Genomic DNA, 14,274 nt, shown 5'->3' on the forward strand with positions numbered 1-14,274 from the left:
TGCTGAACCAGTGAATTCCCAGTCCCACGGAGGTGGCAGGCTAGGAGAGATGCTTGCTGTTCTCCTGACTCCTGTTGCTGGCCACAGAACATGCATCACTGTTGTGCTGGAACAAAACTCATCTCTCTGCTTTAACTTCCTCACTCCTTGACGCTCCTTCTGCTTAGGAATGATCAAATTAATGAGGTTTGAATTATTCATTCTGAAAGTCTTTCCTCCTCTTTCTCTCTTCCCCGAAGAGGTAGTTAATGAAAGACAAGATTAAGACAAAGTTTAAGACAAATTAAGTTGAGGAATTCTTCCAAAAACTCGGGCTCCCAGCCAGAAAGGGGAACCCAGGGCCAACCAAGCTCTCCCCAGCAGGTAGCGATCCTCACCAGCTCCTTACAGACAAGTGAAAGTGTGTCCTGCTAACGAGGCCAATCTCTGAGCTTATCCTTTCTCTCCCAGCTGTCAGGATTTCCTAAATAATTTCCTGGGTAATCCAGCCACAGGCATCAAGGAGAGGAGGGTTGGGAATCATCCAGGCTCTAAGAGAGGTAGAAGGTTTGTGACCTTCGTTGAAGGTTTTCTCTGCTCACTCCTGTTTTCTTTCATATCTCTCCCATTTGTTTTGTGACTTTCAGTGTGTGAAGTCCATTTCTTCTCCCAGCAAAGTCATCAGGTGTTTGTCACCCGTTCCAGTGGGGCCAGGAATAAACTATAATTGCAAAACTGCTCACCTCAGCCTTTCCTTGCCAACTGATACTGCCAAGTGTTAGCTTAATTTTTCTTTTTCTTTTTTTTTTTTTTAACAGGGAAAACCAAGTAAATACATTTGAATAAAAATTGAACTGATTCATTCAACCAAAGGGAAATGGTTCATTTGGGGGCACCTCTAGGGAAAGCAAATAATTGATAAGTTGTACTTAAAAATTGAGAGTAAATATCCTGATGGGTCCTAGTTTTAATCTAGAAATTCATTATTTAAGGTACACCAGGGTGTAGGAGATCGAGATTCAGTTCTCTAATCTGCCTGGAGAATTTGAAGCCATGGCTCTGGCTTTCCACAGGAGGGCCTGACCTGCTATCAGCCTCTAGAGAACCCTAGAGGAGAGTCCTCCCCTCAGACCCTCACATTAATTCATTTCAACCCTGTGTGAGTAGACGTTTGCTAAGGCAAGGCTCAGAAATCCTGTCTGTGTGAGTGAGCTGACCATTGTGCTAGAGAAACCCTCATTTCTGCTTCGATAACTACTCAACTACCTCACACACAACAGTTAGATCAGGAGGGGTTGAGGGAATTATGCCTCCACCTTCAGTCACGGTGGACCGCAACCTCTTTAGAAAAGGTCAGTGTCTTCCAGAAGGGAGCCCGATCTTTCTGCAAAACACCTGAGTTTGGGTCGTTGAGCAGCCCCTCCATGGCCCAGCCACAGACAGGCGCAGCTGTGCTCCAGTCACACAACCAAGCCCTGCACAGGAGCTGAGCCCAGTGCTCGTGGGTCGTGTGCTGGGAGCCAGAGAGGCTGAGCAGCCTCTTCTCGCGCTGCACCTAGTACATGGTCTGTCTCCAGCAAGGTTCAGGTGCACGTTATGTTTGTCCTTGGTTCTGAATAATTCCTATAAATTGCTTTTAACCCCAAATATGAGTCCTCTTCTGACCAAGGGGGGTGTGCAGTTATACACTCATTATGCCTGTGTCTTCTCTCTCTTTATGTAGAGCCTATGGAAGGCGCAGTATTTTGTCTAAGACTTCAATACAAAGGGAGACAAATAGAAACAGACAGAATGGAGAGGGCTATATTTAAATTATTGTCCTTTGCTAAGTGCTATCCATGTGCTTGGGCTGCAGAATATTCGGCGCCTGACAGATTTTGTGTCAGAATCAGGCTGCTGAATTACCTTTGTGGTCCCTCTCACCTGTCACTGAAATGTGGTTGGATAAATTGCCTTTTGGCAGTGGGTATGGGGAGTCACTGCCCGGTTCTCGCTCACAGGCAATCGGCTGGTCTATTTTCCTTTATTCCCTTTATTTTCCTTTGCAGGGAAGGCTGCTTCTCCCCCATCAGCCCAGAGGCATGCCCCCTTGTGCAGTCTTTCATGTGCCACAACCGAACTTTCATCCTGGATGGCCACGTGCAGCTGAAGACAGGTCTGCAAACCCAGGAGCGACACCTCTTCCTCTTCACAGACCTTCTGGTTGTTGCCAAGTCCAAGTGAGTACAGCACCTCAGGCATTGCTCCTACAGAGCCCTTTTCCGTGGTGGACCATAGCATGGATTTCCATAATGCTTTTTTGTCTTCCCTAAATCGTCTACAATGAAAGTTAGGTGCCTGGACTCTCCAGGCACTTTTGAGAATCCCATAGCCATAGAGGAATCCCAGGACACAACGTTTTAAAGAAGTATCAGATGTTCTTGAACATGTTGCTTGCGTGGTATCACCTTCCCTGCTTTGGTAGCACAGTGTCGTAGAAAAGGGTCATCGGCACTTGACTGTGTCCGTTGGCGCTGCCTTCAGCTGACTGTTGTGCTTCAGACAGGTCACCTTCAGTCCAATGGAGCACGCGTGACACCGGTGGCTGCGTTGCAGAGGGGTTAAAGATCTTAACGCTTACCTGGAAGCTGCTTTGACACACAGCAGTGGTGAGCGGCTGTGTAAAAACAGAGATTGCAGGAGGCGTTGCGGTGTCTGTCTCTGTAGGCTGTGGTGTACCAGGAGGAGCTGAGGGAAGGGGAAGGGAAGGGGAAGGGGAGGGGAAGCGCCGCCGAACAGTCTGGGTAGTGTTCGTGTGTAATCAGGCTTGCTGCTGAGCTCTGATTATTCACTCTACCATTCACAATTAAATCAGATTCACAAGCTGTGTCTAGCATGCCAGCTTCATGCAGCATTTGTGGTTTGGGGCAATTCTAGAGGGTGCTTTCACTTGTTGTTATGGCTGATGGGGAAATAATAACAAAAAATCTCGATGCAGCTTCATTCTCTGTTAGTCACTGTGTTCGAGCTTTCCAGGGTGGGTAATCTTAATCTGGATCCTGGGGTTTTGCAATGTGTCTTTTCACTTAAGCAATTGTTTCAGATGTTTCTGGGAAAAGCCAGAATAAATCTGTGTTTTCTGTAGAAATCTGAGCTGTGTCCGTTTGAATCACACATGGTAAACATAACCCCCCTGGCTGAATTCCCTCACTTGATGCGGTGTGACAACTAGAGGATATTTTACCCAAAATATACTCCGCTATGGGTAGGTGGTGAACATAAGGATATTTATGGGAAATTTTTGCTATTCTACCAGCAGAAGCAGTAATAGCATTGTTACTGTATTTATTTCTGGTTTTGTCTTGTTTAGTAGATTCACCTCACCTAATTTAAGCTTTAAAATGTATAGTATTTGCAACTTACCTAGGATTCTAGGGTCCTCTTGAAGTCACTGAGGGCAAACCAGCACCTTCCTGCAGCGAACTCACCTACCCCAGGCTGAACTGCACGTTGCTGCAGTTTTGGCTGGGTCCCAACAGGACTGTTTGCACAGGAAAGCACTGCTTGGTGTAACCACTCCAAAATCTGGTCCCCAGGGAGTAATAACGGTCTTACACAGCATTTGATTTAATGTGGTGAAGAGTCTGCAACGTTTGATGAAGGTGGAAGAGAACAAGTTGTGCTTCTGCATGTGAAAATGAAGGGGGGGGGGAGGAGAGTCTTTGCTAGAAATGGTACAAATAGTATTTTGAGTGATATTACTTCATGTATTTTAAAGAACTAATTGGGATGTTCTGTCAGCAGCCCTGTCAGCAATTAAAGCATCAGAGTTGTCACTAATGAATAGTGCTTAGAAATCAGCATTTTTAAAGCTATCTTACACTAAAATACCATCGCTGGTTCCTAGAGGGAAAACCTGAGTGGTGTGTATTGCTGTGTGACTGTTGACTGTTAATGACTTTTTAATTGCTGATACAGAGTCAAGGCAGCAGGTCACCAGGACAGAATTAATAATACAGTTGAATCTGATTTGACTTCAGAATTAGTCCTCGTGGACCTGTGAAGCACCTGTGAAGGAGCTAAAGATTTGTAATACTCTTTTGTGTTGAGCAGTTTTTCAGCTCGTGGCAGATGAACGCCTACGATACCTTCAGTACAGCGCAGCGCTGTACTGGTTCAGCTCAGCAGGTAGCCACTCACTGGTCAGAGGGAGCTCGTGTATAATCAGACTTTGCATGAGCAGCAAACAAAATTTTTCCTGTGAGTGCAACGAGTATCTTGTGTCCTGTGAGCTTGCTGAGTGAACTCCTGTACAGCACAGAGCTCCTGATTAAAGGCAGCAAATTGCATCGCTCCCGTGGAAATGGGGGGGAGGAGGGGGTCAGTCCTGCAGCCAGCCTATGTATGACATCGGACAAGGTGCTTGTAGGTTTATTTTTGCTACTTTCTAATAATTTTTGAAATCCAGACTGTTATTTTTTGGGGATTATGCATTAGCCCAGCTTCCAAAAAGTAAAACCGATGCTCATGTGCTGTGCTTTTCTCTCTGCTGCCCTGTCCTTTACTGCCTTTGTGTGAGCATAAAGTCATAAATGAACTGATTGAAAGACTTTTCCCGACTAAAGCAGCATTAAGTGCATAAAATGTTACACTGTTTTCCATGTATTGATTCGATTTCTTACAGAGAGCACGTGTTTTTATTAGGCAGAGTGAATATTTCAAGGATCTGTCGGTTCAGAGATCAAGGTTTCTCACCTAAGTGGGAGAAGGCACAGAGAAATGCCCTCCTCCTTCTCCTGTGTGATACATACGTGCATACATACACATGCACATGCATTTTAAGGTTATTTTCCCAGCGTGGCTGGACGTAGAAATTAATGGTTGAGTGCACACGTGCAATTACGGTAGCTGTCTCAGTGGATCCATTAACGCTTTTGTCAGAGGGTCCTATTAAGGAGATTAGCAAATCTAGTGAGAAGTTCATCTTCCATCTGTTAACAGCCGCAATGTATCCAATTGCCACTTAGAGAAAGCAAAAGGAACAGTTTACTCTGTACAGGTGACGCAATTTGGGACGTGTCAACACCAACACCATTCATGTCATGATTTTTCTTTTGATTTCAGGGAACTCCGGATCCGCCTGATATTTATAGTGTAACACAAAGGGACTTACTACCTTAAAAAAAGAATAAAATCTCCATTAGATTGTTGCTCTTCCCATTTTTCAGCTGTTCAATCACGTTGCTTCCTTAGGTCAGGGATGGTATATTAATTTCTAGAGGTAATGCTTTGGCACTTAAATAGAAGACCCACATTTCACAAATGCTGGGAACCATGGACTGCACAAAGGACATGGCAGATAGAGATAAAATTATACTTCAGGCTCTTCAGATGTTAATGGAAGCTACTGTTTCAGCGCCTCTGGAAACCAGGCCACTTGAATACTGATAATAGCTGAGAGCTGTGACTAGGCATGGCAAATAGGGTAAGAATATATGTCAAGCATGATTGGAGGACATCTTTGTGCTTCTGCCAACATCCTCCTGACACCTGCTACTGGCACTGTAGGGGTCTGGCCTTATCAGCTGTAAATGTTAAAAAAGTGAAGCAGCATATAGAGAGTTCACTGTGCTGGGTAGTGGCAAAAAGAAATTGAGGAGAAAGGGAGGATCGACAAAGTGAGTTAGTGGAGTCAGACCAGGCATCCATTTCTTAACATCTACATTCGAATTCGCAGCTGTATTTTTTTGGTAAATCTACATTTTCGGAGTTCATTCTGTGGTCAATCAGTTGCAATTATTTCTGCGTTGTTGGCAGATCTTTCTTGTTGCGTCACCAGCTGATTTGTTGATGAGCGTGTTAAAATGTTCTCCTGTACTTCAAGTTTCTCCTTGGTGGGGTAACAAAATGCCGTGAGGAGGGATGAAACGTACAGCTGACCAGGAAACGCTGCAGTCAGCTTAGTTTAGCTGGTGGATAGCTTTTAGTTTAAAAAATACATGAGCTTGAGATGGTATTTTACGGCATTTTTTGGCCATCTAGTTGAAGTGCACCTCTTAGCCAGGTGTGGTATGCTCTGATGGCCCTTTCTTGCCCATAGTGTAAATGCTGCTGGGTTTTATTAGTGGTGCACTACCCTGCTACACCTGTTAGCACAACATCAGCTGGAAACATAAGACCCGTCAGAGTTCTGCAAGCTCTTCTACGTCCTCTTTAAAGCCACGCTTTCTTGTATCAGTCTGTATTAGTTCAGTCTGTCCTAAATCAAACACCTTGTAAACGAGACTAATCTCAGAGAAGGTACCATGTGTACCAAAGCTCTAAGGAACTGCTTACCTGGCATATTTATTTATAGAGCACTAATCGCCACAGTGCCTGGCACCTTCCCCAGCCACCTTTGCAACACAGTGATGAGCTGACATGCTCTCGTTTGCAGTCCTGGGTTAGAAGGGCAAAACATTTTCAGGGAGGGGACATTTTTCCTCCAGCCTTTCCCTGCTGGCCCAGGAGAACCATAGCTCAGGTAGTTCAGTCCGCAAAGCCTCTAGTGCAAACCCGCCTTGAAGTGAGCGGCTCTTGCATTGCTACAGAGCCTGACCGACTTTGAGAGATTTTCCTTGCTTCTCACACAGCACTGGTGACCACTGATCCTACAAAAGAAGGGGACTTACCGCAAGAAATTAAGTGGAAGAAAGGATTTGAAATTAAGACATGACATTCTGTACCTTTGCTCTTTAATGTTTAGCAGGACGAAATACTGAAGGACCAAATTTAAAAAAAATGGGGCATTACGTGTCTTTCTTGTAGATGAGTAGATACTTCGAGAATGCTCAAAGTCCTGGCTCATTCTTCGAGTGCTGTGGGCCTAAAGCTACCAGGCAGCTCGTTCCTGGAGGCTGTATGTGACCTGAGCTGTACTTCACACAAACGGCAGCTTCCTGCTTGTTCTTTCTTCAGGATTGCTTCGTTTGCTGTGACGTAGTTGTCAGCGCTTAACCTCAGCGTAGCTGTTGACCCTGGCGCTAGGGAGTCCAACTATACTGCAAACACCTTGATGGCAGTAAAGTTGCTGAAAAGAGAGTCCAACGCAAGTGGCAACCTCTGCCTCGTGGCGAGATTTAGAGGGGAGCTCTAGACATAGAGCAGAAGTTTTCCTCCGAGAAGGTGGATATCCAGGGGTGCCACAACCAACCTGCTTATCCCACGTATAAAATATCTGTTGATCCCATTTAGATGAGAATTTGTATATGCAACCCAAATCAAGCATTGTTTTCTTTAACCAAAGCAGAAGTGCCTCTTCCATCAGCCCCAGCGCAGGCTTCACATGTGCCTGGAGGAAGAAGAAACTCTGTGAGTTGTTTAACCTGCCTCGCTGTGTTCTCATGTGTGCGGCAGGTCCCATTCTCATTTCAAGCTGAAGTGCCAAGCCCGTCTCTGTGAGATGTGGACAGCGTTTTGTACAGAAGAAGTCTGCGAAGGCAGCACAGACCCGGAGAGGTCCTTTGTTTTGGGCTGGCCCACCACAAACTGTGTGGCAAATTTCAGGTAAGAACTGAGATATTTACCAAGTGACTTAAATGTTTTCAGCCTGACAGGTAATGAGACTATCACAGATTCATTTCAGCACCGGTGAACATGGGAAGCAGGAACTTACTGATTCTTAAACCAGTTCCACCTACTGCTGTGAGCAAGTCACCCTCCATGCCTCATCTTCTGTCTCTCTGCAGATGTGACAGTGATGCTCAGTTATTGCTTAAAAATTCGAGAAGACATGATTTGGCAAAGCACAGTCTGCAAATTTGCTCGGTAGAAATTATCTTTTTTTTTTTTTTGGTGTAACTTGACGAACCCCATGGTTAATTAATAAGATGAACTAGAACTAGTAAACAGCCGAACTAATGAAAGGATCAAAGAGACTCATGTAGGACACTTTTAAACAGAAGACCTTGTGTTGAAAGTAGCTGGGAACACACAGTGAAGTACTGGCCTTGTCCTATTTCTCTTCCTAATTTAATTGTGCCAGAGAAAATGTCAAATTTTCTCTTAAAGCAGAGTCTCTGAATTTTAATAGAGAGAAAGTCTTTGGTCTGTTTTTGCAGCATTGACTGTAGGACACATAGGGGCTGTAGAGGTAATTTCAGTGATTAGGCTAATTTTAGTCTCAGCGGGAGGGCTCTGTCATCACTTTGGATAAGGGAGGGCACCGTCCCTCTGAAATTCCAGCTGCTTAGCCACAGTCATTTGGCTGGGGCTTGGAAAATGCATTTTCCTCTTTACCAACAGAGAGCAGAAGCTCACGCACGCAGCTTAATTTGTATGTCACACTGGCTGTGTCCAAAGAGAATCTGGTGCACAAACTGCTCCCTATTGAGGTGGTTCTGCTGTTTATGGTTTTTTCACTTAAAACTCCTGAAACGAAGCTGAAATTTTCTATTGATTTTCAATTGAACTCTTGCCAATAGTCATGAGCTTTGATCTAGAGGCAGTACGTGATCCTTTGTAGCTGTCAAGAAAGTAGTTGGATAGGAAGGCAAAAGCTTCAACCAAAACAGAGTCAGAGATTTTATAGAAGTGAAATTATTTTACGTCTGGAGGTGCACAGAAAAATCTAAATTGCCATGCATGTGTGCATGGGTGCATATCCAACAGAACGGAAGCAGCCAAAGCAGAATCACATTTTTAATGTTTGCAAAGTGCATTCCCCTCACAGCATCATTCAGCAGATTTTCGGTTCCCTAAATGCTTGCTCTGAAAATTTGAAGAACTTGATTTGCAGAAGCAGCAGTGGGAATAGCAGTCACTCCATCTGGGGCAGGATTTAAATCAAGAAAGTTGAAACAAAATTAGGTGAGATACTTTGCACTATCCTATTATTATCCTCATTTAACTGGACGATTTTGTATCCTTGAAAGTGTGTAAATGAGATAGAGGTAAATGAGTTAAGCCTTACAATGTCCAATAAGTACCGTGGGACCATTTTATTCATCGTGGCTTATGTGTTCTTTATGATGTGGTGATAAACCAAGTAATAAATAAGAGGAGAATTAAAATAGTGAAAGTGGGAAGAAGTCTCCATACCTGAGGAAATACTTTTAAATGGCTTTAATCCCTTTTGAATTAAGCTTTTATTTTAAAGTGCTCTCCTCTTCTATATGGACATTGGTTTAAGAACACAACCCATTTTCTACTGCATTCACTGGTAAAGCTTTAATGGCTGTGATAAGATCTGGTAACTGGGGCTTTTGCTCTTTAAGGCAGGCTTTTCAGTTGATTTTGCAGGGAAACAGGTTTTTCATTCAAATCTGGAAAAGCCTTTTAATTTCTGTAGGCATTTATGGAAATTGCAGGCAAGAAGCAGTCCATTCCACTGTGGTTTGTACAAGGGCTGTTTTGGTATTAGAATGATGACTGATTTGTCCCCGGTTTTCTCTAATTCTTGCAGGTCTGCAGAACAAAAGGAAACATGGCTCTCGTTCTTGCAAAGGTACTTTATTACACAGCCTTTGCAGACACTGAAAAGACTCCCAGCCATCTAGACCAGGGATTCCCAAGCTGTGGTGCTTGTGCCATCATGATAGATAAGGTCTTTCAAAGTGATATTAAGAGGAAAACCATCTCATGTCTTCTCCCTGCACAAGATGGTATGTGCCGTTCCTGCAGCGATTGCTGTGCAAGGAAGAAAATGGTTCCCTGTGCCTGAACGTGGCTCAGCACAAAGCTGAAGTGATTCCTATCACACATGGACCCTTCCCTAATGCAGCGGTAGGAGCCTCTGCCACCGTCACTCTGAGAAAGAGCCTGGAGCTCTTTCCATGGTGATGGCATCCGAGCAAGCCCAGCTCTGGAATCTCTGCTCTAACCTATCTGCTGCTCATGGCTGGCTGTATTAGGATCTTATAAAATGTGCCCCAAGCTGGAGGGTGTGGTGGGAGGGTTTGCTAGGTAGAGCTGTCTTATTTCAGTGTTTGGACGGAAAACTACTAGTGATGGTTTTGTTTTCTGCTCATCTAGTTCTGCTGGTTGAGGTTTGTGTCTTTATCTGATTCTTCAGACTTCCTGGGGTTGTTTAAATCATCCTTGCTGGGGATGATTTCTAATTCACTTTTTTATTCAGTCCTTTGAACTGGTCTGTACAATGGGACGTAACTGATTCCAGCAGGAACCTGCAGTGCAGACTGAGACATCACAACGATGCCTGGGTTTTGCTTGATTTTTAAAATCCAGCTTCTCTGCTGCTTACTCTGATTTCCACAACGGACTGTAATACAACAGGACATTACTGGGGGCCACAGTCAGCAACCCTTCCAGATATTGCTGGCTGCTTTCTTGTCCTCAGAGATCTTTCCACTGCAGTACATCTGCAGACAATCTGCTCCTTAGTTCCTGCTTGATTGCTATTTAAATCTCCATCTTGCTATTTATGTTTACAACATTAAAAATTTACTTGTTTTGTACTTGTTTTGTCAGTCGAATAAGAGAAGAGAAGGAGAAAGACTATCCTAAAAGTATTCCCCTGAAGATAATTGCAAAGGACGTGGGAACTTGTGCATATGTAAGTGCTTTTGAACTAAATGGGGGGGTTTGTGGAGGTTTCTAAATCCACAGCACCTCTGAGTGCTAATCACCTGTAAATCCTTGGGATATTGGCGAGGTTCCTTTGGTTTGCAACCTCCTTTAAGGATCCCCTTTAAAAGACTTGGCATGTGCAGCCCTGGAATTTTTGTTTCCTGTGTTTAATACATGAGTTCCTTTTTAAAGACAGTGCGCTTGGTCAGAAATGCTGGTTCTGGCACACAGACTAAAGGCTGTACAGCGTGAAGTTCCAAGAGACACCTCTAGAGGAACATGAGATGCATGAGCATCTTCAGAAATGTCAGTACAACATACCCCTTTTTTTTGCTTGTAAAACTGATCTAAACGCACAGCTGCCTTCATTCAACTCTGCAAAGCTGCAGCGTGTTTTATTGTTTGTAAGGATTGAAGTCAGCAAAGCTCTGTATATGAACACCCTGAAATTGCCTTAAGCATCAGCTAACTGATGCTGGTAAATTTATAGGCACAAGGTAAATCGGTAAAGAACAGCCACCTACAGGGTGAGTTGTACCTTTTTTATTAAGTCGTTTTTAACTATATTAATTAATTAATCATTTTTAACCAAATTAAACTAAGTTCTTGTATGTAGCCAGTTCCCTAGAGATACCCTAACGTTCAGTGATAATGCATCCATTCTTCCTCTGCTGCTTCTGCATAGGTCTTCTTTTCTTTCTAACTGTGTTTCTAAGATCTGTATTTCATGCTCAAGAGCCTAAACAGCATTTGCAAGGACATGAGAATTTTTTATACAAGTTAGACTTCATTGGAGGTCTTTGCCCAACAGTGAATCTCCACTTAGAATTCTGGATTTCCATAGGCATAAGCATAAAGGAGTCTACTTTTTTTTTTTTTTCAGAAAATCATTAAGGTAAATAATAATATAATTGCCAGGTTACTAAGACAGAAGTTAATAAACAATAACAGGAACTGTGATAATTCGAATGCAGGACTGCAGGTCAAGCTGTGCTCGGGTGTGAATGTCCATAAATCGTCCATGCATCAGGTGGTGCCCTCTTGTACCAGTGTTTGTTGTTTGGGTTTTTAAATGCCTTTTCTCCTTAGCTATAATTAGCTCATGTGCCATTGCTGATCCTGACACTTGCAGAAACGACACGCTGTAGTCTAGCTATTATCGGTAATAAAATCGAGGAGTAGCAGATGGAAACTTTGTGATGCAAATAGTTCTTACAGCACTGGGGTCCCTGTGCTACAGCAGCTGGAGATGCCCAAGAATTATTTCCTTTTTGGAGCGGAGGGAAGGCTGAACACAAGGCACAAACCATTTTATGATATTCTAGCCCAGAGCAAATCTTATGCAAATGTGCTGACCTATTCCTGAGAGCCAGATGTCATTGCTTCAGGCAAATGTTAAATTTTTTATGGTATGAGCATTCAGATATGTCCTGAAGCCAGATACACAGTATTCTCACTCCTTTCCTTTGATTGCTGTGGCAGCTTGTTACCGTCAGGGACTTGTACAAATGCACAGCTCAGATCTTTCCTAAATGCAAGATGTCAGGGGGTTATTTCACCTAAACATCCTACGGTCAGTGTAGAACGGCTATGCCACACAGGGGAGCAGGGTACAGCAAACCGTCTGGGGACTGGCAGTGGACACTTACATCCCGGCTCTGCCACCCTCCCTCCTTTGGGCCATTGGGTACGCCTGGGCGGTTTGTTGCAGCGGGTATATCTTTGTTCTGCCAAGGCTTCCGGCTGCCCGTGAACCAGCTGCAGTCCAAGAGCTGTGTAGTCTTCCTATTAGCAGAGCCCAGCCAGCATGCCTCTAAAGAGGGCTCAGGAACTTGTGCTTGATGTGCGGCAGCTGCCTGTCGGCTTGGAAGCGAGGCATGGAAGTGGGTGTAAAGGTGCAAGCAAAAACCGCTCTGGACACGCTGTCCCCACTCGGTTTTGCCTTTGCAAGGTGATGGCAGCGGTACTGCCACTTCCCAGCAGGGCTGAGGATGGAGTCAGTAATCCTGGTGTGTTCAAAAGGTGCTGGCCCGCATCAGAGCAACTCATGGTGCCGAGGGAGAGCGTTGCCCAGCTGTGTCTCACTCTGGAAAGACTGCCTTGTGGAATGTGGTGCTTCCTCCGACACAAAGCCTGGCACTTCCTGCTGGTCGCCGTGGCTATTTTCCGCTGGTCTGTGCTTTTCCATACTGCCCATCGCAGATTCTGGAGGGTGCTGGAGAGGTGGCGTTTTAACTGAAGGAACGAGGACCAAGAGGAAGTGCTTCTGGTACTAAGCCAAATCTACCTTTGAGAAATCTCTGTAGAATGTGGCAAAGGATACAGAGGTGAACAACCCGTCTACAGTATTTTCTTACCAGGGAGATCTTCGGTAGAAAAGGACAGAAATTATTAACAATTTATATGAGATCCTCTTATTTCACTGAAAAACCTCCGAGAGGTTTCACTATTTTCAAAGGAAACTTCCATGCTTTTAAATTAATCAAACCGTTACAGTTCCTTTATGCAGTGTCTAAAGTGCAGTTAGTGGCTGTATTGATTTGCATATTTTAACGTGAAGGTCTTGTCCCCGGTGATCGTGGCACTCTCCCTTCTGATGGAGCTGTTGGGGAAGCAGGGAGCAAGTACAGAAAGTATGTGATGGAATAGAGGAATGAAACCTTGGAAACCTTAGAATTTTTACCTGTGTAGTATAACTTACTTATCAAGCAAAATTTTAGCAGGATATTCTCAGATTTTCCAACAGTGAATTATGCAGAATGATTACACTTCAGGTACTCTTTGCAAACCCAAATTTTTAATGCCACTTTCTCCTTCTCCTTTTGTCTTTTCTCAGTCAAAAACCCTGAGTGTAACCAATGTTGATACAGCAAATGATGTAATCCTGATGGCCCTGCAGCAGCTGGGAATTAATGTAAGTCCTTGCACCAGTTTTAATGAGTCTTTTTGTAGTCACTTTTACCAACCAAATCTTCTCTGGCATTTTTTCTGAGTTTTAGGTTATGAACATGAATTAAGTCCTTTATCACAGCAATTCAGTGATGTTGCGATGAAGCAGAAGTGTCTTTTCAATATGCAGACCTCCAGAGATCATCAGGTGCCTCGAAAGTTTTTAAGAAGTCTCTCATCCCTGTAAGGGATATGTCATGTTTCAGGTTGCTTTTAAATCTGTTTTGCTGATGCCTAAGGGGAGATGTCTTGACACAAGAAGTGAGAGTTTGATACAACTCCTTTTGCATACTTCGACGTTAGCAGGAAACCTACTGACCTGCTCGTTAGTTGGTTTCAAAATGTGCAAACACGCCTGATCAGCAGTGTCCCCAGATTACAATTACAAGCGCTGCTCTCAAGGGTCCAAATCAGACACTCTAAACATCCACGGACCTTCAGTGGTGTGTGAGATGTGCGTGTAACTGAGGGACCGCACGAAATCTGAGTACACCCAGTTTAACCAAAGTTCTGAAACTGGTTTGGGAAAAGGCTTTTACAAGACTTATAGAATCGTAGAATAGTGTAATACCAGGTCGGAAGGGACCTCACGGATCATCTGGTCCAACCTGTCTTGGCAAAAGCATGGTCTAGACAAGATGGCCCACCACCCTGTCCAGCTGATTCTTAAAGTGTCCGATGTTGGGGACTCCACCACTTCCCTGGAGAGACTATTGCAGCGGCTGATTGATCTCGTTGTGAAAATTTTTCCTCTTGTGTCCAATGGGAATATCCCGAGGGTGACTTGCACCCATTACCCCT

At 44.1% G+C, this 14,274-nt stretch overlaps 1 protein-coding gene across 1 annotated transcript in view; it reads left to right on the forward strand.

Annotated features, from left to right (window-relative positions):
- Positions 1–2,027: 2,027 nt before the first annotated feature.
- Positions 2,028–14,274, forward strand: part of LOC104498085 (rho GTPase-activating protein 20-like) — a gene marked incomplete at its 5' end in the record, with an annotated part of 31,774 nt that continues 19,527 nt past the window's right edge. The window contains 5 exon segments of the mRNA XM_010141422.1: positions 2,028–2,198; positions 7,354–7,503; positions 9,401–9,442; positions 10,426–10,510; positions 13,361–13,438. Coding sequence (XP_010139724.1) covers positions 2,028–2,198; positions 7,354–7,503; positions 9,401–9,442; positions 10,426–10,510; positions 13,361–13,438 — 526 coding nt within the window.

This window comes from Buceros rhinoceros, unplaced genomic scaffold (assembly GCF_000710305.1).
Source record: "Buceros rhinoceros silvestris isolate BGI_N320 unplaced genomic scaffold, ASM71030v1 scaffold5078, whole genome shotgun sequence".
Taxonomy (NCBI): domain Eukaryota; kingdom Metazoa; phylum Chordata; class Aves; order Bucerotiformes; family Bucerotidae; genus Buceros; species Buceros rhinoceros.